General features: G+C 65.5%; 2 protein-coding genes and 1 long non-coding RNA gene across 8 annotated transcripts in view; 2 read left to right on the top strand and 1 right to left on the bottom strand.

The window, feature by feature from the left end:
- Positions 1–480: 480 nt before the first annotated feature.
- On the top strand, positions 481–12071 carry DENND6B (DENN domain containing 6B). 6 transcript variants are annotated; one of them, XM_046011434.1, is made up of 20 exons: positions 482–1262; positions 5880–5918; positions 5993–6035; positions 7019–7131; positions 7456–7536; positions 8245–8305; positions 8391–8470; positions 8552–8614; positions 8873–8928; positions 9453–9575; positions 9658–9753; positions 10098–10192; positions 10313–10378; positions 10560–10624; positions 10715–10804; positions 10874–10927; positions 11246–11355; positions 11450–11552; positions 11647–11724; positions 11804–12071. In XM_046011434.1, the coding sequence occupies exons 1-20, from the start codon at positions 1101–1103 to the stop codon at positions 11924–11926; spliced, it is 1701 nt and encodes a 566-aa protein (XP_045867390.1). In that variant the 5' UTR covers positions 482–1100; the 3' UTR covers positions 11927–12071. The 6 variants fall into 6 exon arrangements, with proteins under 6 accessions (XP_045867384.1, XP_045867386.1, XP_045867390.1 ...); XM_046011432.1 differs by having other exon boundaries at positions 486–1262; positions 8200–8305; XM_046011433.1 differs by having other exon boundaries at positions 489–1262; positions 8200–8305; positions 11650–11724.
- LOC123946168 lies at positions 8164–9109 on the bottom strand. Its single transcript, XR_006819601.1, has 3 exons — positions 8902–9109; positions 8444–8591; positions 8164–8291 (listed from the first exon to the last, which is right to left on the bottom strand). It is a non-coding gene; the product is annotated as an uncharacterized LOC123946168 (long non-coding RNA).
- Positions 12072–15275: 3204 nt separating the features above from the next.
- PLXNB2 (plexin B2) overlaps positions 15276–27714 on the top strand; it is a 28648-nt gene continuing 16209 nt past the window's right edge. The window contains exons 1-2 of the mRNA XM_046011427.1: positions 15276–15400; positions 26701–26753. The gene's annotated coding sequence lies outside the window, so the exon portion shown is untranslated. The remainder of the gene's footprint in view (positions 15401–26700; positions 26754–27714) is intronic.

Here is a 27714-nt window from a genome sequence, read left to right on the forward strand (position 1 = left end):
CGACTGCAGGCAGTGGGTACACGGACGGTCGTGCGGCAGTGAATTCATCTTCGCGGCACATTTGAACATTTCCAGACAGAACGCCTGAAAAACGGGATTGCACGTCGCTGTGTAACTGCACTTTCTCCGTCCTGACGGCAACGAGGGCGTCTCAAGCTCGGTGACTTGGGGTCCCTGTACAGGGTAATACCGGGGTTTATCACACATCCGCGTCCTTCACTCCCCATGCACTGAGGCTGGGTCCAAGGGACTAGCTTTGGCCCTGCGACTGGAGCAGTGATCCGGACCTCACTTGCCGACCAAGGCCGTCAGCGACCGGTCGGTCCCATGAACCGCCCGTCCGTGGCCCGCGGCCCGGGAGGCCTGCACGCGGGAGCAGTACGCGGCGAAGGAGCGCGGCCTGACTCCGCACCAGGCCGTTCCGCGCCGCGGGGCCGCGAGCCGTCTCCGGTCGGCCTCGTCCTGGCCCCCAGCTCGCCCCTGGGCCGGGGGCTGCGGGGGCTCCGACCGCCTTCCGGGGCGCACAGCGCGCTGCGGGGGGACGCGAGGCCGGAGAGGGCGCGGGTCCCCATCCCGGCACGGGCGGCTCCAAGGACAGGGCTCCGGGCGACAGGCCTGGGCGTGCGAGGCCCGGAGTCGCGAGGCAGTGTCCCAGCGGGGCCGGAGTGCGCGTCCCGCGGCCGGCAGGGGTCGGCGCCCGCGCTCGCAGGTCGGGAAAGCCGCCGCGCACGCGCCCGCCACCGTCTCGGCGGCCCCGGCTCCTCCCAGCGGCGCCCCCGGAAGCCCCGACTTCCCAGCGCCCCCCACGGCGCCGCCACCGCCCTTCCCGGAAGTTCCGCCTCCTGGCTCTGGCCGCTCTGGCCCGAGCCGGCCCTTCTCGCTGGTGGGCCGGGCGCCGCCCCCACCCCCCGCACGGCGCTCCTCCGGCCGCCAGGGGGCGCGCAGGCCGGAGCGGGTTCCCCTCTGGTCCGCGGCGGCCGCTCGACGGCTCCACGGCGAGGTCCCTTCCGGTGCCGAGGCCGCCGCCTCCGGGCTGTTCCCCCGGCAACGCCCTGGAACCGTTCCCCCGGCCACGCGCGGCGGGCGCAGTCCCCGCAGCCATGGACGCGCTGTCCCGCGCCGGGCCCCGCCGGGCTCGCTGCAGCCTGGGTGCGGCGTCTCCCGGAGCGCGGGCGGCGGCGGCGCCCTGGGCGCGGTTCTCGGCCTGGCTGGAGTGCGTGTGCGTGGTCACCTTCGACCTGGAGCTGGGCCAGGCGCTGGAGGTGAGCGGGGCGGGGCGGGGCGGGCCGGGCCGGCAGCCCCGAGCTGTCTGCGCGCGAGGATCGGGCCGCGCCCCCCGCGCCGCCGCCTCGCAGCCCTGCGCGGGGCTCCCCACCGGGATGCGGGAGGCGGGATGCGGGATGCGGGGGGCGGGGGCCCTGCCCTTGGTGGTTCCCGGGACGTCCGCCTCGTGCCCCGCCCCCCCGGGCTGCCGCACCTTCGCCGCCGGATCCCCGGGGCAGGCAGCGTTTGCGGCCGTTAGCTCTGCTGCGGTCACTCCTCACTGGCCGGCGAGGTCCAGCCTTTGTGGCTCTCCTGCTTCAAGTGCTCCCGCACCTCCTCGTCACGCAGAATCGGCCCCAGACCCCTAGTCCTTGTCCCCGTCTGTTCACCTGCTGCCCCCCTCGCCGCCGGGGAGTCCGCACCCTGGCCGGCCTCTCCCTCCGTGCGTCCTCCCGCGGGCCTCGCTCCGAGCCGGGCGCACCGCGGAGCTGCGCAGAGGCTTCCCGTGCTGCAGCAGGACCTCCTCGCAGCGCAGAGCTTGCACCCCCGTGGCCGCCCAGGCCTGGGACGAGGCTGAACCGCCGGCCTGGGGAGGCCAGGGCAGCGCCAGAGGGAAGGGTGCGCTCTTGGGCTTTGCGGAACCGGAGAGGCTGCGGGACACGCGAGGCTTCCAGACAGAAAGGGCTGACCTCTGTCGAGGACGTTTGCACCCCTGCACGGTGGCCGGCTCTCTGTGGACAGGCCACTGCAGCCCAGCCGTCCCCAGCGGGCGGGCACGCGTGTGCGGCCCCACGTGACAGACCGGAGCACACAGAGCAGAGGTGGTCTGCCCCCGGGGCGCGGAGCCCACTTTCTCGCCGGGGCCCAACTCGCTCGTCACAAAGTGAGAAGAGAAGCTGAGAGAGTCTTCCGCTTCCTTGAGGCATTCCCACGCAGATTCTTCCAGAAAGCTCATTCGAGGGGAGCGCTGTTCCAGGCTCTGTGTGCTTGGGCTTCCGAGCCCTTGGCGAGGCCACCCGGCTCTGGCAGGCGGCGTTGGGGACCCAGGGCCCCTCTATATCACCAAGTCTGCGTGGGAATCGGGCCGCAGACCCATCGGACAGTGTGGCCACACAGTCCTCATCAGGTTTGCCTCTTCATCGGGGGTCATTTCAGGCGAACCTTCCAGGATGTAAGGAGCACCTATCCCGTGCTCACTGATTCACAGCTTGGACTGCCTGAGCCCCGCAGACACCCCGGCATTGTACGAGGTGCTGGGCTGCCTTCCAGTAGCTCGTGGCCCACAGACGCTCTGTGGACAGATGTGGCTCAGAGCAAGCGGTAGGCCTTGGCCAGTCTTAGGAGGGTGGGAAGGAGGCAGCCGGACAGGGGAGGAGGGGCTGCTTCAGGTAACGCCTCCCTCGGAAGAGCCTGCACAGACAGGCAAGGAGCGGTCCCTTCATTCATCCAACAGACCAAGTGTTGAGCAACGGCGGCCAGCCAGGCCCCCCAGCCTGCTGCTGGACATGGGGACGCAGAGTCAGGTGAGAGGACAGGCCCTGCCCTCTGGGAGTTCACATTCTAGGCTGGAGACACAGCAGTTCGGCACCCCGAGCACACGCAGGCCATGCGGGCGGGGAGGATCCAGGCAGATAGGTACGCTGACGCCTACAGGTGAGACAGAGGAGGGCAGGCAAGGCCTTGGGGGGAGCAGGGGCACGAGAACCTGTGGCTCAGCAGAGGACAGCCTGGCTCTGCCGCCTCGGCTCTCCGTGTCCCAGCACTTCTGGGAAGCCCGTGGAGTGAACTCTGGCTGGGGCGCCCAGAAAGGCCCTCTCCACGGTGTGTTCGTGTCCTCCCAGGACATAGCTCCTACACTGCGGTCTCAGGACCCTCTAGAGTATTAAAAATTATTGACGACCCCAAAAGCTTTTTGTATGGGTCATTCCTATTAACGTTTACTGTTGGCAGTTAAAACTGAGAAAATGTAAAAATCCTAGTTAAGCTATTGTAAACAACAACAACAAAAAAGACAGTAAGTACTGTGTGAGTATAAATATTTTCATGAAAAAAGCCGTATTTTCTTTTTTTTTTTTAAGGATTTTATTTATTCATTTGACAGATCACAAGCAGGCAGAGAGAGAGGAGGAAGCAGGCTCCCCGCTGAGCAGAGAGCCTGATGCAGGACTCGATCCCAGGACCCTGAGATCATGACCTGAGTCGAAGGCAGAGGCTTTAACCCATTGAGCCACCCAGGCGCCCCAAAAAAGCCGTATTTTCTAAAACAAAATTTGGTATCATTTGACACTTTCACAAAACTTTATAAACAATTTTTTTTAAGATTTTTTTTTTAAAGATTTTATTTATTTATTTGACAGAGAGAGATCACAAGCAGGCAGAGAGGGAGGCAGAGAGAGAGGAGGAAGCAGGCTCCCCACTGAGCAGAGAGCCCGATGCGGGGCTCGATCCCAGGACCCTGAGACCATGACCTGAGCTGAAGGCAGAGGCTTTAACCCACTGAGCTACCCAGGCGCCCTGTAAACAATTTTTTTTTTTTTTTTTGTAAACAATTTTTTGAAGACTTTATATGTAGAGAGAGAAGGAGAGAGCTCCTGCACGTGGCTGGGGAAGGGCAGACGGAGAGGCAGGCACTCTTGGGCAGATCCCCTGCGGAGGACAGAGCCTGCCATTGCTGGGATTGAACTCAGGACCCTGCGGTCATGACCTGAGCTGAGGCCAGGAGTTGGATGCTTAACGCCCATACTTTTACAACCCTTTAAACCCTGGTCCGGTAGGAGACAGCTGGGCCCCTACGCGGGTTTCTGCCCTGTTCCCCGTGAGCCTGTGGTACAGCCTCTGCAGGCATGCGGCGGGAGGACGGGCGCAGAGGAGGCAGCTCGACCTGGCCGCATGCCTCAGCACTCGGGCCGCACTGACGCGCTCGTGGCCACGTCGGTCCTCCTCGGGTGACTGGGTTCCAGGAGCAGCAGCCACGCTGGCCGGCTCAGCAGAAACAGGGCTCTCGCGGGCCCCCGAGGATGGGGACCTCAGGCAGCACGACTCCTTGCTTTCTGCCTCACTGCGGGTCGGCTCCTTTCCTTTCCTCCTTGAGGCGTGGCTCAACTTGGCCTTTCCTCTGGTCTCTGCTCCCGGGAGAGGCTGCACCAGGCCATAAACGTGGGTTCCCTGGCCATGGATGCAGAGGCCAACGTGGCCTGCTTCGATGCTGCAACAGTCCCATGGCTGTCAGGCCAGATTCAGACCCTTGACCTCAGCGGGAGGCCCCTCGCCCCAGCTGCCAGGCACCTGCCTTCCCTCGGCCGTCTGTGACGCGGGCGCCCGAGAGCTTGGCCGAGTGGTGCTGTGACCCTGCTCCTCTCGGAGCTCCCAAAGTGCCTCTGTGGGGCCAGTCCCGTAGACAAATTCCCTTTCGGCTCCTGTGGCTTCTCTTGGCCTTTCTTGTGCCTCCTGGACGGACACTTGAGGTTTCTACACGACCTTCCTGCTCTGCTCTACCTCAGAGATGTGTTCGCAGACGCACGCCATATGTGGTGAGGGTGCTCGCTGCCAGCCCCGGAGTCCCTGTCCTCGGGACACTGGTGTGCAGCAGAGGACACGGAAGAGCACAGCGGCCAGCCCAAGCGGAAAAGGACAAGAAGCTTCATCATTCGAACAGTGTGAACCCCGGGACGTGGCACCGCACTCTGTCTGGGGTGCAGGCAACATCCCCAGAGAAACCTCATTTCAGCTAAAACCCAGCTCCTCCTCGGTGTTGAAATTTGGGGGACAGGGCAAGTAGGGGCTGCGTGCCCGCAAGCCTGTGGCTCCTGACCCCCCGTAGACCCCTAGCACCGTCCCCTCCAGAGAGCATAGGCCAGGGCAGCAGCAACGCCCGAGGCGCCCCGCGGTGCGGAAGAGCGCTTGGAGGCTGGGGTGAGGGCTGTGGGGCCTGCGCCTTTGGTGTCCAGGCCATGGGCCGGTGCACGGAGCTGCCGAGCCGGGGAGCCAAGCCTTGCCCGCCACTCCTCTAGGGTATGGCCGGCTCCTGGGTCACTAGGCCTGCTGCTGGCCCCTAGGAGCCCAGGGCACTCTCCTTGGCTCTTTCCCCTGGTGGGGTAGGGGCCGGAAGCTCCTGGATCCCTGACTAGCAAGGCCGGGGTGAGGGCCCTCAAGCTGCTGTCAACAGGCAGGGATGCCACGGTCTCAGTGACATCAGAGTCAAGACCAGGAGAAGCCGGCCAGGCCCCATCTAGGAGCAAGCCTGGGGCAATGGTGCAGTCCAAGACCCTCTGGCTGAGTGGAGGGGGAAGGGGGGGAGGGGAGGGGAGGCAGAGGCCAGCAGGCAGAGCCCTGTGGTCAGAGCAGCCCAAGGGTGGGGAGCTCTCGCAACCACCTTCCGAAGCCGTGGGGACAAACCCTGGGGATAGTGGGGGCAGAGAGGTCCAACTGCAGTCGCTTGAGAGCTGTGAGACGGGAGTTGGGTGGCCGGCCCAGGTGTGGTAGCGGAGGAAAGGGAAGGCCGGAGCGCTCTCACGCTCCCGGCCCAGAGGGGGAGGAGGGGTGAGACCGTGCTCCGGCAAGACAAGCATCGCACCCGCTGCCCAGCTGACGGGACCAAGTGCTCTGTGTCCCCGCAGCTGGTGTACCCCAGTGACTTCCGGCTCACGGACAAGGAGGTGGGTCCTGGCCCTCCTGGGAGCAGCCGTGGCCCTGACTCGAGCCGGCCCTCACCCGGTTTCCTGTGTTTCAGAAAAGCAGCATCTGCTACCTGTCCTTCCCTGACTCCCACTCAGGTGGGCAACCCCAGCTGGGACGCTGGCTCTGCGGCTGGGACTGGGGAGGGGGTCACAGGACAAAGGTGGGAGATGAGGCTGTCTGGGAGTCCCTGTGGCCCAGGCCTGGGCATGACCACTGCCAGCCCCACTCCCCACCCCACGGAGACACCCAGAGCTGCACGTCGGGGCAGGTGTCCCTGATTTTCCTCCTTTCTTTCTTTTAAAGTTTTTTTTTTTTTTTAGGTTTTATTTATTTGACAGACAGAGATCACAAGCAGGCAGAGAGACAGGCAGAGAGAGAGGAGGAAGCAGGCTCCCCGCTGAGCAGAGAGCCTGATGCTGGGCTCGATCCCAGGACCCTGAGATCATGACCTGAGCTGAAGGCAAAGGCCTAACCCACTGAGCTACCCACGTGCCCCTCTATTTTTTTTTAAAGATTTATTTATTTATTTGACAGACAGATCACAAGTACACAGAGAGACAGGCAGAGAGAGAGAGGGAAACAGGATCCCCGCTGAGCAGAGAGCCCGATGTGGGGCTTGATCCCAGGACTCTGACATCATGACCTGAGCCGAAGGCAGAGGCTCAACCCACTGAGCCACCCTGGCGCCCCTGCCCTTGATTTCCAAAGAAAGAAGTGTCTCTGGGCAGAGTGATCAGTGGGGTCTGGTCCCCTTCGTCTCACCACAGTGGCCACCAGGAACTGGGTCCTGGCCTTTGCACTTCTCCAGGGCTCAGGTGTCCACGCAGCCCTGTTTCTCGGTCCGAGGCAGCAGACGGGGCCCCACCAAGGTCTCCCAGTGCCCCCCGTGCTGGCTGATTGTACCAGCAGGTGCCGTGTTTCTTCTGCAACTCACAGGGGCAGGAATCAGGACACAGCCTTCCTCGAAGGCCTCGATTGTCTGGGGTGCTTACGGCCCGGTCTTGGGTCCCCTCCCCGGCACGCAGGCAAGAGAAGCCCCAGCACTGACACGGGCTGGTGGGGGCCGCCTCCTTTCCAGGCTGCCTCGGAGACACTCAGTTCAGCTTCCGCATCCGGCAGTGCAGCGGACAGAGGAGCCCGTGGCTCGCCGAGGACCGGCACTATAACCGCGGGGCCCCTGTGTCGCTGCAGGTGAGTGTGGGCTGCCTCTCCCCAGAGGCCAGGGCCGGGCTGGCGGGAGCGGCCAGCAGGGTTTCCAGCTGCCACCCGCCTGTGGGACTGGAACCCCAGCCTGCCCGCACGGGGGTGGGCCGGGTCTTCACCCCTGGCCGCTCCCAGGCCCCTGTGACCACTGTGCCTACCGAGACGTTCTGTGTCGAGGGGTTGCCAAGGACCCCAGGGCCTGACCCCGGTGGCTGGAGAGAGCTGTAGCGGCCTTGGTGGCAGGGGGCGGTCTGGGCAGGCAGGAGGGAACGCGGGCCGTGGGCTCCGCCTGACTGCTGCTGTCCCTTCCAGAGGGAGCCGGCGCACTACTTTGGTTACGTCTACTTCAGGCAGGTGAAGGACGGCTCCGTGAAGAGGGGCTACTTCCAAAAGGTGAGCCACCTGGCTGCCCTGGGCTGCTGTGAGGCAGGGCTGGCGGCCAGCAGGCTGGGGGCCTGAGCCTCCAGAAGTGGCCACTCCTCCTGCGGCCCCCAGCCACTTGGCACTGGGCAGAACTCACTGCCCTGGGCCATGTAGGCGCCCCGCCTGGGCAGCAGGCGAGGGGTTGGGGGACAGGTTCCACCGCACCCAGCCCTCCTGGCAGCCTTTGGGGACCAGGCCCTGCCGCCCTGCCTTGCCCAGCACAGCACCGGGGCCGCCTGTCTCTGAGCTCAGGATGTCCCTGCTCCTGCCGCAGAGAGGAGGGGCTTTTCCCACACGTGCAGGGTTAGGACAACTTCGTCTGGAACTCAGGCTCCATAAGCAAAACTGCTTGACTTCGGGGAGGCAGTCCCAGAAATCTTGGCTTTGTGCGTTTCTCCTTGAAGGCCCAGGGCCCAGCTGTCATCCGAGCTTTCCCTTCCCTGTCTGAGACAGACTTTGGATTTTCTTCTAATAACTCCAGGGTCCAAGTTGGCCCATTCCTGGGGACAGCTGTCCTGTGGGGTTTGTGGGATCCATTTCCTGGGGCAGACTCTGGATGAGCCAGGCCTCGGGGGTCCCTGCTGACTCCTGCGGGGCTGGGATTCCATCTCACCGGCCCTGTGGACTCTGCAGTCTCTGGTGCTGGTGTCCCGCCTGCCCTTTGTCCGGCTGTTCCAGGCGCTCCTGAGCCTGATCGCCCCTGAGTACTTCGACAAGTCGGCCCCCTGCCTGGAAGCAGGTGAGTGGCTGTTGGCTGCCGCCAGACTGCTCTCCATCCTGGCCGTAGCCCCCGTAGCTCCTGACGCGGCCCCCTGTGTCCACAGTGTGCAGTGAGATTGACGAGTGGCCCGCCCCTGCGCCCGGGCAGACCCTGAACCTGCCTGTTATGGGCGTCGTCCTCCAGGTGAGGGCAGACCATCTGCGGAGGGAAGGCCCCAGTTCACAGAGACACACCATCTGGCCGCTACTCCCTCTCGTCCCCCAGGTTCACATCCCGTCCAGGGTGGACAAGCCTGAGTGCAGTCCTGCGAAGCCATGTAGCCACGAGGTGCGGAACCACGAGGCCCCTCCACCCGCTCTGGCCTCCCTGCCCTTGCTGGGGGCCCTGTGGGGGTGGCCAGAGCACAGGCAGAGCTCGCGGCCAGCATCTTGCTGTGGGGTTGCATGCCCCTCCCCAGTGCTGGGGGCTGGGGTGGGGAGGTATGCAGGGTGCGGGTTGCGGCGCCCAGGGGTGGCAGGTGCCGCGAGGGGCTCGTGGGTTGCCAGCCTTGCCCTCGGCTTCACCCCGTCCACCCCCACCCCTCAGAATTCGCTGCCCGCCCCAGTGATCCTCACCAGCGTCCATGAACTGGATCTGTTCAGGTGAGCCCCATCGGCCGCCGCCTGTCGCCTGCACAGGTCGTGTGGGACCCGGGGGGAAGGTTTGTGTAGAGCCAGGGCCACGAGAAGGACAGCCTAGCAGAAGCGAGCCCTTGGCTGGTTCCGTGAGGGAGAGTTGGATCGAAGAAGAGCCCGGGGCCCTCCTGCCTCTACCTAGAGGAAATGAGCGCCGTGGGCAGGAAGGTTCCAGAAGTCAGGTGCAGGGAAGGGAGTTGCTGCATTGGGAGGTACTCGCTGCTCCCAAGGCTGCGTCTCTCCAGGCAAGTCTGCGAGGGGCTGGCCTGGGAGAGCAAGCTGCCCTGTGCGAGGTGTGGAGGCCAGGCCTGCCAGCTTCCGCGTGGGGACACAGGTGTGCCACCGGGGTGCAGGGCAGCCCTGGACGCCCCCCAGCACCTTCGGGTGTCCTCGCCGCCGTCCCTCCAGGGCAGTGCCTGGTGGGGAGGGAGGGGGGATGGGGGCTCCGGCCCCGCTGGCCGATCTCTGCCGCCCGCCCTGCCCGGCACTAGGTGCTTCCAGCCGGTGCTGACTCACGTGCAGACTCTGTGGGAGCTCATGCTCCTCGGGGAGCCCCTGTTGGTGCTGGCACCCTCGCCTGCCACGTCCTCAGAGATGGTGCTGGCCTTAATCAGGTAGGCCGGGCGGTGGGGGCAGGGCGTCGGGGGCCCAGGGCAGCCCAGGCTGTGCTTAGGGCCCGCCGCACCCCGCCCCAAGCTGCCTGCAGCCCCTCAAGTTCTGCTGCGACTACCGCCCCTACTTCACCGTCCACGACAGCGAGTTCAAGGAGTTCACCACGCGCACACAGGCCCCGTAAGTGCCCTGCCCACGCCCCGTCCTCCGCCGGCCTGGGCTCCCCTCCCCCGGCCTGCCTCTGCCCCTTCTCTTTCTTTCTTTTTTTTTTTTTTTAAATATATATCTTATTTATTTGACAGACAGAAATCACAACTAGGCAGAGAGGCAGGGAGAGAGGCAGGCAGAGAGGAGGAAGCAGGCTCCCTGCGGAGCAAAGAGCCCGATGCGGGGCTTGATCCCAGGACCCTGGGATCGTGACCTGAGCCGAAGGCAGAGGCTTTAACCCACTGAGCCACCCAGGCGCCCCTGCCCCTTCTCTTTCTTTCTCTCTCTCTCTCTCTCTCTCTCTCTCCTCTCTCTAGACCAAACGTGGTCCTGGGAGTCACAAACCCTTTCTTTATCAAAGCGCTCCAGCGCTGGCCTCACATCCTCCGCGTCGGAGAGCCCAGGGTGGCAGGTGAGGTTGGCCTGGCCTCGGCCCAGGGGAGCCGGGGAGCTGGGGCTCGGGGCCTGGAGGGTTCTGAGTGGCGGCGGGTGGAGCTGGGCACTGACGTTCAGCCCGGGGTGTGTTCTGTAGGGGACCTTCCTAAGCAGGTGAAGCTGAAAAAGCCGTCTAGGCTGAAGACACTTGACACCAAGCCAGGTGTGTGCCCTTGGACCGGAGCCCCTCCTCACCTCCAGAACCTGGGCGGTGGGCTCTGGGTTCCCGGGGAAACTTATGTGCTTCCCCCGGTTGAAGGTGGGCGTCGAGGCGCAGTCACGGGGGGGGGGGGGGCTGCGGGGGGAGGCCCCTCCGGACAGGGCCAGCCCTGCCCTCCCACCAGGCCTTTACACTGCGTACTCGGCCCACCTGCACCGGGACAAGGCACTGCTCAAACGGCTGCTCAAGGTATGGGCTCGGGGTGCGGGGTCCGGGAGGAAGAGCTTGTCTCCATCGAGGGCTGTGCTGGAGCTGAGCCCCCGCCTCCCCTGCCTTCAGGGGCTGCAGAAGCAGCAGCCATGGGACGCACAGACGGCTCTGCTGAGACGGCACCTCCTGGAGCTCACGCAGAGCTTTATCATCCCCCTGGTGAGGCCCAGGGCAGGAGGGGATGGGGGTGGAGGGCCGTGGCCCAGGCTCACTCCCCTCCCCTGCCAGGAGCACTACATGGCGAGCCTCATGCCCCTGCGGAAGAACATCACGCCCTGGAAGGTGTGGTCCAGCTGCTGGTCTGGGGACGGCCTGGGAGGGTGGGCTGCTTTCCTAATTCGAGAAGGGAGGTGGGGAGGAGGCCATTGGGTGTGCAGGCATGGCCAGGGCTCTAGGCTGTCCCCGCGTGGGCTAGACATCCCTCACCGGACAGAAACACGGGGGCCTCGCCCAAGGAGCTCTGTCCTGGGACGGGCGGCGGCTGTGGGTCCTCACGTGGCTGCACAGTGAGGCCGGGAAGGGTCCTGGCCGGCGGAGGGCAGAGCTGGTGACGCTGTGTCCCCCCCCCACCAACCCGGGCTGTCTGGGCTCCCGTCTCAGACTCCTCCCCAGATCCGCCCCTTCCGCCAGGATGACTTCCTGCGCAGCCTGGAGCACGCAGGGCCGCAGCTCACCTGCATCCTCAAGGGCGACTGGCTGGGCCTCTACAGGTGGGTGGACGGCGGACGGGGTCCTGAGGCTCCTGCGGGGCCTGGTGCGGGGTCACGGGGTCAGCCCACAGCGGCTGCCTCTTACCACCCATAGGCGGTTTTTCAAGTCCCCCCACTTTGACGGCTGGTACCGGCAGCGGCACAAGGAGATGGCCCAGAAGCTGGAGGCCCTGCACCTTGAGGCCATCTGTGAGGCGGTGAGGGGCAGCTGGGGCTCCGGGGGGAGAAGGGGGTACAGGCCCAGGGCCAGAGGGAGGGCCCGGGGGATGATTGGCTCCATCTTGTCCCCAGCAGAACATCGAGACTTGGATGAAAGACAAGTCTGAGGTGGAGATCGTGGACCTGGTCCTGAAACTTCGGGAGAAGCTGGTGAGATGCCTCCGGGCCCTGTCCAGCCACCCCAGGCAGATGTGGAGGTCGCCCGCCCCTGACCGCCGCTGCCCCGCAGGTGCAGGCACAGGGCCACCAGCTCCCGGTGAAGGAGGCAACGCTCCAGCGGGCGCAGCTGTGCATCGAGACGGTCATCGGCTCTCTGCCCAAGGACCTGCAGGCGGTCCTGTGCCCTCCCTAGGACAGGGCCAAGGGGCAAGCTCCAGGGGCCTGGGTCCGGCCAGGAGTGAGCTCCCCAGCCCGAGCCCCCTGCTGCCGCTCTCTCGCCTTGGCCCGCCCATCAGCTCCCCATTGTTTCAGCAGTAAAGGTGGCATTTGGAACCACAGCCTGGCCCCTGACTACTGCGGATCCCGTATAGGCCAGAGCCTTACCTCCCCCTGTGTCCCACCTGCCCTCTGCAGGGCTCCAGGCCTGGGAGGCGGGGCTGGCTGGGAGCCCTCACCGCCCTGGCCCGGGGCCACCCGCTCCCTGCGGTGCCCACCTGCCCAAGCTCTGGGGCCCACAAGGCAGGCCTTGTGCTTGACGTGTCCTTCACCCCACCAGGCTGCCCAACCCAGGACAGAAGGGGGCAGCTGTCGGCAGACTCCTCTTCTCACAGCCAACCAGCCGTCTTACATGGGGACTGAGACACTTGGCTGTTACGGTCACTGGCTGGGGAGGGGCCAAGGCCTCCTTGTGGGGGCGGAGCTCTGCCCTGTAGGTCGGGAGGCTGCCAAGAGCGTCCAGGGCATTGTCATGGGTCCCACTCGTGGAGCACCTAGGTGGGCAGCTTCTGTGTGCTCAGCCCAGCGATGCTGCTTGTCTGGTAGGCACTCAAGCTGTCTCCCTCCCATGTGTCCACCCACCCCCACGAGCAGCCCGAGGGCCTCGGGACTCTAGTCTTACTGGACGCCCTCCGCAGCCCTCTAGCTGCTGCAGCCTGGGTGCCGTGGGCTCGGCTGGAGCCAAAGGGCCCTCAGGTGCTGACGTCCCCTGTGTGACTGTGCAGGGCTGGGCCCAGCGGTACCCAGTGGCTTAGCACAGGGTGACGGCATCGTCAGGCGGCGGGGGGGGTGGGCGTGAGGTGTGGACCCAGCGTGGTGAGCGTGCAGGTAAGTCTCTCGACCCGCAGCCTTGGCGCAGGCCCCTCATCTGAGAGGTGAGGATGGTCCCTGACGGGGCTCGGCCGTCTCGCTGAGCGCCGGCCCCCGCAGGTGCTGTTTTGGCGAGCGGCCGCGGGCGGCTGCTCTTTGAGCGCTCTGCTCGTGGTGTGCTGCGGTGGGCAGTGCCGTCCATGACGGTGGCCGCGGCTCTTAGCAATGATGTCAACTCGTGCGGCCCTGATAATGGCCTAGGACAGCCTGTCACTGTCACGGCTCTGCAGACTGCTGAGCCCAGTCTGATGCGGGGTCCAAGGACAGGGCAGAGCCCAGTCTGATGCGGGGTCCAAGGACAGGGCTGTTAATGAAGCAGAACCGGATAGAGGCTGGCACGAGCAGAGGTCTGTGTCTGCAGAAGAAACGGGCTGTGGCTGGAGCGTGGGCGGCCCCACGTTGGCCCAAGCCGCCGCTCTGGGCAGCCTGCCCCGGCTGGCTGGTGTGAAGGGGTGACCTCCTCACCCAGGGTGTGGTCTTGAAGGGGGTCTGCAGAGACGCCAGCACCTTCCTTGCGGCTGGCTTACGTGCTCACGTGCCTGCTAGGGCCAGGGCCGGTCCCAGGCCCCCTGAGCACTACGGGTGCAAGGTGGGTGAGAGGCTTGGGGAGTTGACCTGGACCCCCCATGACGGTGACTCCAGATGTGAGAGCTGGGCTCCAGATGTCACCAGCTTGTGCTTGAGTGTGCGAGCACTGGGCAGCCACTTCCTACAGTTCCTAGAGGTGCTGCAGGGAAGGGGCTGTGAGGGGGCCTCCTCAAAGCCACCAGGGACCTTCATCAGTCCAGGACGGCCCAGTCAGGTTTCCCCTGTTCCCAGAGTCGTCCCCTGGGGACTTGAGGGCTGTGGTTGGGGCCCCATGGCTATCCGTCTCAAGCCCCACGCAGGCAGTGCTCTGGGGAGGGGCTCCAGGCAGGGTGGGCAGCGCTGCGGGGGGTGGGGGGGATGAGCCTGACGCTGACATGGAGAGGGGCGCAGAAGCACCTCTCCTGGGGCGCCTGGAGCCAGGAAGGGTCTGTCTCCCTCACGGGCCGAGCTCTGCAGGGAGGTGGCCTCTGGTGGAAGGGCTCTGTGGAAGCCCTGCATGACGTCTCCCAGCTCCATCTCCCCCACAAGGTCCCTGTTCCCTCCCAGGACCAGGCCAGCTCTGGTTTGGCTGAGTTTCTGTCCCGCAGCGGGCCCTCCTGCCCCTCACCCTGATCAGAGCCCCGAGGGCAGGGGGGCCCACAGAGGCAGGAGCTAGCTGGTCCAGAAGGGTGTTGTGCTTGGCGGCTGGGGCCTCCTGAGTTCAGAGGGGCTGTGTGTGGCCATGGGCTGCATCGGCCCCACCAGGAAAGGAAGGACAGTCTTCACCCCCTTGCTTCCTGTGCTCTGGGAGAGTGGCCTTCCCACATTTCTGGCACTGAAATGTCCTTCAGTGACAATGCTTGTGTTTTAACTTTCTCTTTTGGTTAAAACAAGTCAGTGCTCTTGTTAGACGCTGATAATTTGGGGGTCCTCTGCAGTGGGGATTGGGTGGGCCTTGGTGTAAAGTGTGGTTCAGGGCTGAAGGAGAGGAGGTTTGGCCTGCTTGGCTGGGGTTGGCGGGCAGAGAGGCTGGGGGAACTGAGGGACATGCTCCCAAGGCCTCCGGACCTTGTGCCCGGCTCCAGGAGGAGGGACCTGAAGGGGAGGAGATGCTGGAGGGTGTGGAGGGGCCGGAGGAAGTGAACGGGCTGCAGGGAGGGGGCGGGGCGGGGGGACATCCTGGTGTAGGAGTGCCGGGTAGGGTTCAGGAACCAGTCCCTTGTCTTCCAGGGGTCCCCAGCTGCTGCTCACCACCCCGCCCCCCATCCTGTGACTGGAGACTCCTCCGAGGGGCAGCAAGAGCTCCCAGGCCCGCGGGCCCCACGGAGGGTGCCCACCCCTTTTCCAGTCGAGGCGTAGACACCCCTGGCGCTGGTCCTGGGGGCGGGTCCCCAAAGACCTCTGGAAGTCAGCAGGCGCCCCTCTAACCCTAAGAGGTGGGGGGGTGAGGCTCCCGGCAACTGGTCAGGGCGCAGCAGTGCCCGCGCCGGGGATGTGGCAGGCCTGAACCCAATCCGGTGTGTGCCCCGGCGCTCGATGGTGCCCGAACCGCGAGGTGGCTGGGGCAGGTGTGGCTCGGCGCGCTCCCAGGGTGGTGCCCGGCCCAGGGGCGCGTGCTGGGCCCGAACCTGAGCCCGAACCCGGCCGAACCTACCCCGCGACGCGGCGGGCTCACCGTGGCCGCGGGGCTCCCGGCACGCGCGGGGAGCGCCCTTCCCTCCCTCCCCACTCTGCCCGCCCCTCCCTCCTCCGCCGCCTCCGCCTCCTCCCTCCCCCTCCCCTCCCCGGCTCTCCCCGCCCTCCCCCTCTCGCCGTCGGGGGCGGGGCCGCTGCTCCCGCGCGCTCCGGCCCCTCCTCGGCCACACAAAGGCCCGTCTCCATGGCAGCCGCGCGGGCCGGAGCGCAGCGCCGATCGCGGCCCGGGCGCCATCGAGCCTCGGCGGCGGACGTGCAGGTACCGCGGTGGGGGTACAGGGCCTGCGGTGGGCCCGCGCGAGTCGGGGGGCTTCGGCGTCAGCGCCGCTCCGTTCCAGTCTGTGCGCTCTGCGCGCGGGGACCCGGGGCAGCCGCCGGTCCGCGGACGGCGATCGGGCCTCGGCCGCGGTCCGTGTGCCCTGGACACTTCCAGGTGGCCGGCGAGGCCCGCGGCGCTCGGGCGAGTGGGGGGAGGTACGGGCCTGGCCCGGCCGAGAGTCCCTGGGACCCCTTCTTGTTCCCGGCCGTCCCTGCCCGCCCACGCCTCCCGCCGCCCCCGACTCCGAGATCCGTGGGCAGGGCTGCAATTGTCCCTGTTGTGCAAGAGCTCGGGGCCCCCACCCACCTGCCCCCAGCCCAGCAGCAGTTCGGGGTGGCTGAGCCCAGGCTTCCCCAGGGGGCAGGACCGGCAGTCAGGGCTTAGCAGCTCTCCTCCTCCACACCCGCGGGGGCTCCTTGTGAGGACCACCCTGGGATCTCCCTGGGCTGTGCTGGGCTGGGTGCAGAAAGTGGGAGCAAGGGTTCCAGCGTGGGTCTGAGGGCGCTTAGTGCTGGTCGCCCGGGCCTGCCTGCTTCTCGGGGCCTGCTGAGGCGGTTTCTCCTTTGCTTTATCGGCGTCGCATTGAGGTAGACCTCCTGGAGCCAAGAAGGTCTCAGAACTGTGTGGGTCTGGGGACATACTCCGTGCCTGGGCTCTCTCCCCACCCTCTGGCCCTACACCTCTTCATGATTCCTCCTGCGGGAAGCCCTCCTGGCTGGGCCCTTCCCACCCCCTCTGTGTTCAGGCTGATTAGCAGATTTCTGGGGTTCCCGAACTCAAGAGCCCCGAGCTTCCTGCCACGTCACTGAAGCATCTCTTTAAAGCAACTTGGAAAAGGAAAGGAAGGGTCTATCTGTGTCCACTGTGGCCTGTGGCAGTGGTCAGGACTGGGGCAAAGTTGGGCCCCAAAGCTAGTGGAATATTTTGACGCTTGGAGGGTTTTCTGGCCTGTGCCTCCCTCGGGGGAGCTCCCTCTTTTCTGTCTGACTTCAGGTGGGCCCTGTGGAGAGTGGGGGAGCAGGAGGGTTGGAGGGGTGCCGCTTGCCCCATGCCCAGATGTTACCCTGGCGTGGCCCGGAACTGCCGTCTGAGAGAGTCGAGCAGCTAGTGGAGAGGCCGTCTTCTGTCCTGAGGTGAGGGTCCCTAGGAGGGACGGCCAGCGTCACCCCGGCTGAGCCTGCTGGCTATTTTTTGTGGCGTGTCAGCTTTCAGGAATTCCCAGAGAAGATTAAGGACCGACAGGTGGGCTGCACAGATAGGAGCCTCCCACCTCTTCCCGGCGTAATCACTGAGTCCAGGGAGAGCCTTGGCCTAGGGAGTGGGCCCCTCTGGAAGGCCTGAGATCTGGCCAGGGGTTCCTTCCCCAGGAGGGGAGGGAAGTTACTGAGAAAAACAAGGGTTTGGAATGTAAGTCCCCCCTCCCCCGCCGGCCTCCTGCCAAGAAGGAATTATTTTGGGTTATCCAGCCGCGTCCAGGCACCCAAGGGGGGGAGGCTGCGGCCCTGGGAGAGGGATCCACTTCCGGGGCTGAGGGCTGAGCGCACCGGGAGGGCGGGCCGGGCAAGTCTGGGCAGCTCCGCCACTTCCCAAGGCTGCTCAGACCGGTCCATGGCGGGGTGGGAGGGGACACGTCACCCTTGGGTTGGAGATCGCAGACTGCCCTAGCTGGCCCTTCCTGACTAGCCCGGAGTGGACCCAGGCCCCTCCATGGGAGGCCGCAGGGGTGGAGGGGCCCTAGATCCTGTCCTCGGGGCCTGGGCTAAGGACCCAGCCAGGGAACCCCTTCAACTCCGGAAGGTTTAGGACTATGACCTGAAGGCCTCCGAGGCTGCGCTCCTAGCCAGCTTCAGGGACACGCCTTGGTGAGTTACGCACACCTGGTGCTTCCCAGGGAGGACGGAGAGCAGGGAGGGGCGTGACTTGGATTGCTCTGGGTAAGGCCCTGGAGTCTTCTCAGGCTGGACCTCAGGCCACCTTCCTGCCCCCCCACCCTGCCCCTCTGACCGTCCAGCCAAGTGACGTGTTCCCCAGGTGAAGAGATCCGAGCATTATTCATGGGTCCTTGCGAGGAGCTGTCTGGGATGCTGTCTCCCCTGTGTAGGCTCCCTGGGTTTGTGCCTGAGTGTGCCCACGAGCCATGTGCCCAGCAGTCTCCGTGGGGACCACATTGGAGACGCAGCGCCGGCAGCTTGGGCAGAGTGCAGGAAACCCAGGATCCTGGCCCTGGCCCAGGGGAGTGGAGCAGAAGAGATTGGATTGGACGGCGCTGGGGTGGGCTGGCAGCCTGGGGAGGGTCCATATGGCATAGGCCCACCTTCCTCAGGAGGGCACGGTTGCGGGCACTTGAGCCATCCTGGGACTGAGGCCACTCTAGGAACAGAGCATCCTCTTCCCTGCCTGGAACCCACGTCCTGGGCCCAGAGCCGAAGTTCCCCCTGGGACGCTGGGTGTGGGCTGGGGGGCACTGGCAGGGAGAGGGGCAGGGCCGGCACCTGTGGCCCCTTCTCTGCTCCGCCACTGAGGGCTGTTTGGCTGTGAGTCGAATGGTTCTGCAGGCGCCCGGCCTCCCTGGGGGGGGGGGGGGGCTGAGCTTTTCCTCCCGGTTGAGGAGCTTCGTGTGCCCAGAGCCTGCCTTGGACGCAGGTGCGCGGCTGGGGGAGGCGGGGGAGGTGAGCAGGGCAGACCCGCCGGAGCACAAGGCCATTTAGGGGGGCTGCGGTGGTCCCCTGGCCACAACCTGGGAGGTGGAGCGGCTTCCCTGGGGGCGAGGCCCTGGCTGAGGGCGGGGCCGGCGGAGTCCCGCCTCCAGAGCCTGCGGGTGTTTCCGTTTGGAGGGGGCTGTGGGGGGCGGGGCCAGCCTTGGCTAATTGTCTTTGGACTCAAATTACAGGCTGAGGGGGCGGGATCAGGGGCCCATAATTGACTGGTGGGGCGCGGGCAGCTCCCGCGGGCGGTGGGTGGGGTCACACGGGAGCTTCTCCTTTCTCTGGGGTCCGTACACACCCTTCTGCTCGGCGGTTTCCCACCTCGGGGCGGGCTCCTGCTGCGCTCTGCGGCACGGCCGGGAGGACCTGGTCCCCTCGGCTGCCCAGGAAGAACCCTGCCCTGGCCAGCCCTGGGTCAGGCCCGCACACAGCTCATGCCGCCTCAGGGGGTCACCTCGCGCAGAGCATTTGAAGGGCTGGGCCAGACCTTTGCTGTCCTGCCCGCAGGGCCAGCGAGGTGGGTCCAAGTCCTCTGTTCGGTGGCTGATCACAGCCTCATCACGGCGACTGGACCCAGGCCCCTGGAGGGAGCCCTGTGTAGCCACGGATGGAGACCAGGCTGGTCGCAGGGACTCTTGCAGGGCTGGCCTGGGCCTGGAGCTGGGCTTCTTTCCCACTTTGTCGCTCTGTGGTGTCCCCCCCCACCCCCCCGCACCTGCCCACATCTCAGCTCCCCTCGCCTGCCCAGAGACTGGGCGGCTCATTGCCGTTTCCCAGGGTGGTGGGCACCGGTCGCCTGAGCACCTGGGATCTCTGGGCGGGGGTGAGAGGGTCTCCCCTGGGCTGGGAGTGGGGGCATCTGGAGGCTGGGCCTGGCTCAGCGCCACACCCATGGCCTCAGCCTCTGAGGGGCATGACTGCTGAAGCCTGGTAGTCTCCGTCATCATGACAGATGACTCCTGGCCCCAGGGCCACGGGGAAGGAGATGGGAGCCTTTTGGGTGCAGCCTGTGCTCTGACCTCAGCCCTGCCCTGGACAGGTCACATTGTGGTGCAGACACCAAACCCTTGCAGTCGTGGCCCCTGGCCCCTCTGGCAGAGCCGCCCAGCGGTTCCCATGTGAGGCTCGGGATAGAGCGGCCCAGTGGGAACTCAGATCTCTGTGCCCAGCACTGCCCCCACTGGACCCCTTTTCAGGGAAAGCAAGAAAGAGAAGAGGGTGTGATGGTTAGTCTCTCAGGACGCCACTGTGTCAACAGAGCAGCAGGGCAGGGGCGTCTGCCCCCAAGGCCGTTCTGGCTGGTCCTCTCCTCTGGTCCGTGTCCCCTGATCTGGCGTGCCGCCTGTGCGGGTCATGGGCCAGGCGCTGGATGGGGCCTTGCTGGGGGGCGCCACCGGGGCCCAAGCCGGCTGCGGGAGGCGGACGCTGACCTGAGGTCCTGAGAGGCCAGGGCAGAGAGTGCTGTTCTCAGCGGGGTCCTGGTGCTGGGAGGAAGGGTGCGGGCAGGGCCAGGGGACAGCTGGGGCGGACCAGGCAGCACGGCTCTTGGGTGCAGGCGGGCCTGTAGCACTTGCAGTTCGGAGGCTCCGGGGGGACAGGGACCCGGCCGCGGGGAGGTGGGGCTCTGGGCCGCACGTGGGTTCTAGGCCCCCACCCCCATTCCAGGGTGATTTCTGAGCGACGCCTGCTTTGGAGGAGTGCCAGGCCACAGGACACTGCCTGAGGTGAAGCCTTCCGTGGAGAGGCTGGGCAGCCCCTCCTGCCCAGCCAACCGGAGCAGACATTTAAGTCAGGCTGAGCCAGTTGGCAGGGCTGAGTGGTGGTGGGTGGTAGGGGGGAAGGGAGCCAGGGTGGTCCACCTGCCCTCCTCTTGGACATGCTCCGCACAGGGGCCAGGAACCCTGAGGGGCTGGCCTGCTCCTCCCGCTCGTGGCATCAGGACTGGTTTGGGAGCCACCTGGAGGGGCCTCAGGAACCAGGAGGGGATGTCAGGATTGGGGATGGGAGGCCAAGGAGAAGAAGGGGGGCTGGCTCGGCCGTGCTGGAGACGGCCCCTGGTCTGACCACTGGCTCAGCACCTTCCTGAGCTGAAGGGGCTGGACTTGGCCGCAGGCAGCTGGGCCTCCTTCCTGGGTGCGTCCCAGGGAGAACAGCTCCTGCCCCAACCAGTCCGGCAGGGCTTGTTGCCTCCCAACACCTGCATCACGTCACTTCCCCCCCCCCACCTTGCTCTGACCTGGGGCATTTCCTTACTGGGGACTCCTAGGCCCTCTGCCCTCCCCAGACCCCGACTATTTGCTATGGTGGGGTTCTGGCTACTGCTCCAGCTTTAGTCCGGCCCCCAGACCCTGCCCAGCACCCAAGCATTGTGCATCCTGCCAGGCCCCCAACCTTACCTAGACGGGATGCTCGAATGGCCACAGGCAGCCCGGAGCCGTTCCCTGCACCTGCGTAGATGGCCAGCCCTTCCCCCCCCCCCCCCCCCCCCCGCACGTGGTCCCACGCTCCAGGCCAGCTCCAGGCCTGCCCAGCTCTGCCAGCCCTCTGGCTCCCTCTGAGCAGCCTGGGATACCCCAGTGCTGGGGCCCCCAAGACTCCTCCCACACACAGCCTCTCACAGCCCAAGAGCTGGAGTCCGGGGGACTTCCCGTGGCCTGTTCATCCTGGGGACACTTGCTGGGTGTTGGCAAGGTCCTTTACTGGCATCGCAGACGTGTGCCTGCCCATGTGTGGTCACGTGTGTGAGTGGGGGCCGGTTTGCAGGTTTGGCACAGTGCCCCAGGCTAATTGTGGGGTTCGGTAGTGATCGGGGAGGCGGGACCCGGGTGGCCGCTGTGGCGCTGGCAGGCTGACGGGGAGATTACAGGTCTTGCCTGCTCCTCGCTGGCTCAGGCCCTCACCCGTCCGCCCCCCACGCCCACTCCCGCCTCCTGCACACGGCCCGAGGAGAGGGCTCTGGGTGAGGGGCTGGTCCCGGGCCAGCTGCAGCTGCCACGAGTTGCAGGCTGTCCCGACCTGCAGCATCCAGTCAGCGGGGGGGGGGGGGGGGGGGGGGGGAGATCGGGTCCTGCCGTGGGGAAATGAGTGGGAGCAGCTCGGGGGCAGGGCCAGGGGTGGGTAGGGGCCGCAGGCCAGACACGAGAACCAGTGGCCCCCGCCTGTTCCTGAGCCCCAAAGGCCCACAGGACTGCCCTCAGCCTCTTCCAGCTCGGACGTGGGGGCTGCTCACGTGGGGGCCTCTGTGTCTGCACGGCCATCTGAGCTGCTCTTCCTCGGGGGGTGGCTCTGGGCGCCCCGCAGTGTCCGACCCCCAGCGGGCCCAGCCTGTAATCTGCCCGTCCCCGTCTCTCAAGCCCACTTTCTCAGTCCTGCCATAGACTGGCCGCTGGAGAGTTATCTCAGGAGGGTGTCCACACCGGCCCCTGGGCGAGGCCCATCCCTGCATCTGTTCACGTCCTGACTGAGGCCACGTGCGAGCCAGGCACGGAGGTGCAGTCCCGGGTCCCCAGCACACTGCGGTTGGGGCACACAGGAGGCTGTTATGGGCTCTGGGCCAAGGAGATGGGACGGGTCGGCGGGCCCCAGCCTGGGCTCCCCAGGAGCACAGGGCTGTCATTGGAGTGTTGAGCTGTGGAGTGTTCTGATTCGAGGACTGCTGTGCAGAGGAGGGACCTGGGGCAACCCCAGAGGGGCCTAAGCATGCCCAGGGAGGGACGTGGTGGCTGGGACTCAGGGGGGAGGCATCAGAACCTAACAAATCCCACCCTTGTCCTGAGGGCTTGAGAGGCCAAGGAGGCAGGGACTGCTGTCTGCAGCGGGGTCCACGCAGCGTCATCTACTGAAACTGTGTTCTTGGGTTTCTCTGAGCCCTCTGGGACAGCACGGGAATCCCAGTGTACCCGGACAGTCACGAGGGACAGACAGGGTCGGGGCTGGAGCGCACACGCCCAGGCTCTCTTGAGCAAGAGACGCCAGAGGGCACGGGCTGAGTGCAGATAACCCCGGTGACGGTAAGCTCAGACCTTAGAGTTGCTGAGCAGTGACTTCGATGCGGGGCATGGGGGGCGGGGACCGGAGGATTAGAAGCCTGAGCGGGAGCCTGGGGGGGGGGGGGGGTGCTGGGAGCAGACGGGGCTGGGGTTTCTCCGGGTGCACTCTCCTTAGCCCTGGGTGCTGGGCCTGTGACCTCACTGCCACCAGCCAGTGGCAACTTAAGGCCGGGAGCCAGAGTCCAGACTGAGGGTGGCTGGTCACTCCCCCACCCAGGCTGGGGTGGGCAGTCGGGCCACAGGCGAGGCAGGTGGGAACCTGGCCCGGGAGCCGGGGCTGGGGAAGAGGGGTCCTGTGGGAGGTGGTGGCGGCGCTGACGCAAGTCGCGGGCGGCGACGTCAGTCTGTCCCTAGAGCCCCGCCCCGCCCCGCCGCGCCCCACCCCTGCCCTAGGTGCCCCGCCGGGAGAGCGCAGCCTGGGCCCGGGTCGGGTCACGCGGGCTGCCGCCGGGGCCGGACCGGTGCGTGACGGGCGGGCGGAGACGGGGAGGCCGAGCCGGGCCGGAGCGGGGCGGGAGGCCTGCGGCAGGTCACGCCAGGGGAGCGCGGCGGCGGCTGCGGCGCCCACGTGCCCGACCCGACCCGCGGCGCGTCCTGGGGTCCCCGTGGGACGCACGTGCTCCGCCGCGGGTGTCCGCGGGCCTTCCCGAGCCGGGGCTGGGGAAGAGGGGTCCTGTGGGAGGTGGTGGCGGCGCTGACGCAAGTCGCGGGCGGCGACGTCAGTCTGTCCCTAGAGCCCCGCCCCGCCCCGCCGCGCCCCACCCCTGCCCTAGGTGCCCCGCCGGGAGAGCGCAGCCTGGGCCCGGGTCGGGTCACGCGGGCTGCCGCCGGGGCCGGACCGGCGCGGACGAGCCAGGGCGGATCCCCCGCCCCCACCTCGGACTCGGGTCACCGGGCGGGCGGGGCCGGGCGCGCAGGACGGCGGGGGCCCGGGCGCCCTGCAGCCCCGTCCCGGGCAGGTCCGAGCCCCGTCCCGGGTTTGCGGGTTTGCGGGTTTGCCGGCGCCGCGGCCGGCCGGGTTGGTTGACCTCCCGCTCGTTGCGCTGAGGCTGCGGCCCGGCCCTGGCTGCCCGGCGGGGGAGGGGCGGCTCCTCAGTGGCGCCCAGAGCCTGGCTCCCCGCCCGACTGGGGCGCCCGGGGCCTCCGCACGGTGCCGGGACACCCCCGGGTCGGCCGCGGGGAGGACGCGGGGCCGTATCTGTCCCCACCGGCCCTGAACCTCCCCCAGATCCAACCTCTCTCCAAGTCTGCCTGCGCCTGAGCCCCCATCTTGGTCCCTGGGCCCCTCTTCTGTCCCTCTCGTCCTATCCCAACCGCATCCCGGTTCCTTGCAGGAGCTCAGAAGCTGGCTGGCCCCGCGGGGGGCAACCCCCAAGCTGCACCCCCGTCTGCTGGGCCTGGGGGATGTGTGTGGTTCTGATGAAGTCTGTGTTTACTCGAGAGCGGTGGCCTGCAAGGAAGCGCGGTTTGGGCCGGTTCCGCAGACAGAGCCTTCCCTCAGGTGGGGCTGAGGGCTGGGGGGAGGCTGACAGGCCCCTCTCTCTGGAGGCTGGTCTGCAGTGAGGGCTCTGCCCTTCCTCCTTAGGGGCCTTCTGTTGACCTTTCTTGGGGTAGGGGGTGCGGAACCTGCCCATGCAAGGCGCCCGATATCTGTGGCTCAGAGGAAGCTAGAATCTGTGGGGAACCACAGGGAACCATCTGGCAAGAGACTCACACTGCTTCCTGCTCGGGGGAGGTGTGGAGGGGAGGCCTGCCCCCCACCCCCACAGTGCCTGCCTCCTGTCGGCCTCTGGCTGGGGGAGGAAGTAGCTAGCGCCCAGTGTCAGGCTTGGGGATCAGCTGCGGCGGCACCTGTGTGTTAGCCCCTCTGTTTGTGATGCCACCAGCTTCCTGGTTGACTGCACTCAGGCCCGCAGGTGCCGGTCCAGCCAGCTCGTGTTCAGATGTGTTCCTGGTAGGCCCATCCGCGGAGTGTAGACCACACAGCATAGGGCCAGGTCAGGGTGGGTGTCTAGATTCTGAGGGATGGGGAGTTTTCTGGGCGAGGTGTGGGGGAGACATCACAGAGGCCCCCAGACTACTCCCACCACTGTAGGCACAGCCGTGGGATTTCCACACGTGGATTTGCTTACACTTTGCGACAGTTCACGGAGATCGATGTTGTGATCACCTCCGTTTTACATGGGGAAACAGATGCATGGTGTAGCTTGGTAAGTAACCCACATGACCAAGAGAGAAACCAGCAGAGAGCTGGCATTCAAATCCAGAAGTCTGGCTCCAGGGGCACCTGGCTAGCTCAGTGGGTGGAGCATACAGCGCCTGATCTCAGGGTTGTGAGTTCGAGTCCCACGTTGGGCATAGAGAGAACTTAAAAGTAAGAGCCAGAGTCTGGCTCCAGAGTTGTGCCCTTGAGGCCCTTCCGTGTGGCCGTGTTGGAGGTGTGTGACGGTGGTGTTGGAGGGCTAGCCGTGGCCTCAGTGGCCTGCGGTTGCACAGAAGAGTGGCCGCCTTCGAGGGCAGTGGGAGTGGCCTTCCGAGAGGCGGGAAAGCCTGGCTGTCGGGAGACGGATGGGTGGTGGAGAGGCGTCCTTGAGTTAGGAAAGGCCCCAGGACTTGGAGGGATCCAGGTTTCATTCCGCAGGAGGTTTTGGCTGGAGGAGCCCGATGTTGGGAGAAGAAATCAATGGGCTGCCTCTGGGAGGGTCTGAGAGTAGGACCCAGCATGGTCAGCGGGTCACGGAAGATAGGTCCCTGGAGGCCGGTAGACAGACAAGACAGACAGACACACACACACACACACACCCTCAACCCTGCCTGGGAGCTGGGGATTAAGTCATGCCCTGGGTTGAAGTTCAAAGGCTAGACAGAGGAGGTTGAGGCACCAGGCATCGGGGCACGTGGAGGCTGGCATGCTGTCCCTTGGGGGGGGGCGGGGGTCCATGTGCTGCAGGCCCCGGCGCAGCCACAGCCTCCAGGCCAGGCCAGCCCCCGCTCTCTCCAGAGACTGCATCATACTGACGCTCAGGGTTTCAGCCCCTGAGTTTGCCTGTGGAGTGGCCCTTGCTCCTTTCCCAAAGGCTGCGTTCAGTCCCTGTGGCAGAAGGACATCCCTCATCCCTGCATCCAGGGCCCCGAGCCCCTGGGCCTGTGCTCAGGTGTGTGCTGCCCTGCCCCCCTTGCCCCAGCTGGTCTTGGATATGCCGTAGGTCCTGCCCAGGACACTGTGGGATGGGGATGGGAAGGGCCTGGGCCTTGTGGAGAAGGTGCTGGAGGGATAGTGGTGAGGGATGGGGAGCAGCCAGTCTGGGAGCCACAGTGGGGGTGCAGGAGTGGCTGAAGCTTGGGGGTGGGGAGGGTCTGGGATCGGCCTGGAAAGATGGTTGAGTCCAGAAAGCCATATCCTAAAGCAGAGTGGAGCTGGAGGCGGCTGGGCTTGTGTGTCGGGGGAGGGGGGCAGTCATCATCATTAGGTACCTACCCCTGCTTATTTAGGAAATGTGTGAATATATCCCACTAAAAATTTTTCAAAAATTGGTTAATGAAGTTATTTTGCTATCCCAGTCCCTTCCTCCTCACCCCCAGGCTTTACTATTTTCAGTTTGAAAGAAAGCTTCCAGAACTTCCCCACAGTTAAACTGATGTCCACACACACGCCCGTGGAGACACATGGGATCCCGTGCCGCGGCCGTCCCTGACATGTCCAGGCTCTGTGGACTCAGCGTGGGCCACCCCCTGCGTGGGCCTGCTTGCTTTTTTGTTTGTTTGTTTGTTTTTGGGGGAGGTGCTCTGGTTGGCGGCTGGGTGGTGGTTACCTTTTCATCATCCTCAACCGCGCCAAGAAGTACCCTTCGACAGGCCTCCCAGGCGGGCAGACTCGGGATCTCTGGAAGATGACGGGCTACAGTGGCGAGTTTCCCTGAGTGCCACACAGAGTAACAGGTTCTCCTGCGGCTTTCTTGAATGCATCCTTTAGTCCTGACACACTCGGGGGAGTTCGCTGTGACTGTCTCCGTTTTACAGATGGGGAGTGAAGGGGAGAGACGTAACTTGCCCAGGGTCACACAGCTAGTGAACAGAACTTATTTTTCAGAAAGCAGTTTATTGTTGAATCAAGTATATGTACCTAGCTTGGAAAAGACAGCTCGTACCAACAGACTTTTAACGAAAGGGAGCTGTTCTCACCCTTTTCTTCCCCGGGCCTTTTGGAGTGGAGTGAGGGATGTGTCAGGCTTGTTTCTGGAAAGGCCAAGTGGGTGTGTGCGCGTTGGGATGCTGGACTAAGGGACCCCGAGGCTGGTGTTTGAGGGAGGGGCTGTGACGGGGGCCGGGAGGAGGAGGCGGGTGTTGGGGGTCTCCTGCTCGAGGACGGCAGACGCCAGGTGGGGGTCTCTGCAGCTGCTCCCCGCCCCCCAGACACGGAGGAGAGGAGGCAGGTGCAGGCAGGCCAGGCTTGTGGTGAGACCGCTGTTGCTCCTTTGCTTCCTAGACAATCTTGATGCTGGCCCAGAGCAGAGACTGAGCTGGACTACCGGAGCCTCGGTGAGTGCAGGCTGGGCCCCACCTGGGGAAGGCAGTGGGGGGCTACAGCCACGCAGACAGGCTGGGGTGCCTTCCACGGGGTGTGGGTGGTGACCCTGAGGCTCTGGTCTGACTGAGCCCAGCGTGCACGATCCCAAGTGCCCTGGGACGTGTAGGCGGCCCAGTCCATAAAGCCTCTGATTCTGGATTTCAGCTCAGGTCACGATCTCAGGGTCGTGAGATTGAGCCTTAAGTCAGGCCCTGTGTTCAGTTCGGAGCCTGCTTGACACTGTCCCTCTCCCTCTGTCCTCCCCAAGCGTGTGTGTGCAGTCTCTCTCTCTCTCTCTAATCTTAGAACTAAAGCCCCCAAACCAGGTGTCATGCCCAAGGGAGCCACTGCCAGCCAGTCCCCCGCCCCCTGCCCCAGCTCTCTGAGACCAAGCTTTCCTTGGGAGGGCGGGCTCTACAGCGGGACCTGCAGGAGAGCTGGATTCTGGAACACAAGGATTGGGAATTCGGGCTTGGGGTCAGAGTGCTTGTCCAGACATTGTTCTGGGCCAGCAACAGGCCGGAGTCTGCGCAACTTTTTGGAAGTGCACCTCCCGGCTTCAGCCAGGAAGAAGGCCGGCTGATGCCCTTGAGGAAATCCCCGCCAGGCCCGGTGAGCCAGGGGTCCTGGGGCTGCTTCAAAACAGGAAGTGCCCGTTCAGGAACTCTAGGAACCCTAGTGGCAGGAAGCTTTGCCGGCTGTGCCTGGCGCCTCCCGCACCACGGCTCTCGGCTCGAGCTCCCCAGTCAGGTGGGTCACCCTGTGCTCTGGGACCTGGCCAGGCAGGTCACCTGAGGCTTGAGGCTTTGTTTATCCAGGAAGTGGGTGGGGGGAGCTGCTGCTGCCTCTGGAGTGTGACCCAGGTCGCTCCTGCCACCCTGGATGGCTTGGGCTCAGTCTGGGGTGGGGATGAGTTTGGAACATTGGGATCTG

This window comes from Meles meles, chromosome 7, assembly GCF_922984935.1.
Source record: "Meles meles chromosome 7, mMelMel3.1 paternal haplotype, whole genome shotgun sequence".
Classification (NCBI taxonomy): domain Eukaryota; kingdom Metazoa; phylum Chordata; class Mammalia; order Carnivora; family Mustelidae; genus Meles; species Meles meles.

Coding starts and splice junctions, on each gene's coding strand:
- DENND6B (XM_046011429.1), top strand. CDS start 2,565: ATGTGGCTCAGAGCAAGCGGTAGGCCTTGGCCAGTCTTAGGAGGGTGG. Junction 9,754..10,097: donor ACCACGCGCACACAGGCCCC/GTAAGTGCCCTG, acceptor TCCTCTCTCTAG/ACCAAACGTGGTCCTGGGAG. Junction 10,625..10,714: donor TGCTCAAACGGCTGCTCAAG/GTATGGGCTCGG, acceptor CCCTGCCTTCAG/GGGCTGCAGAAGCAGCAGCC.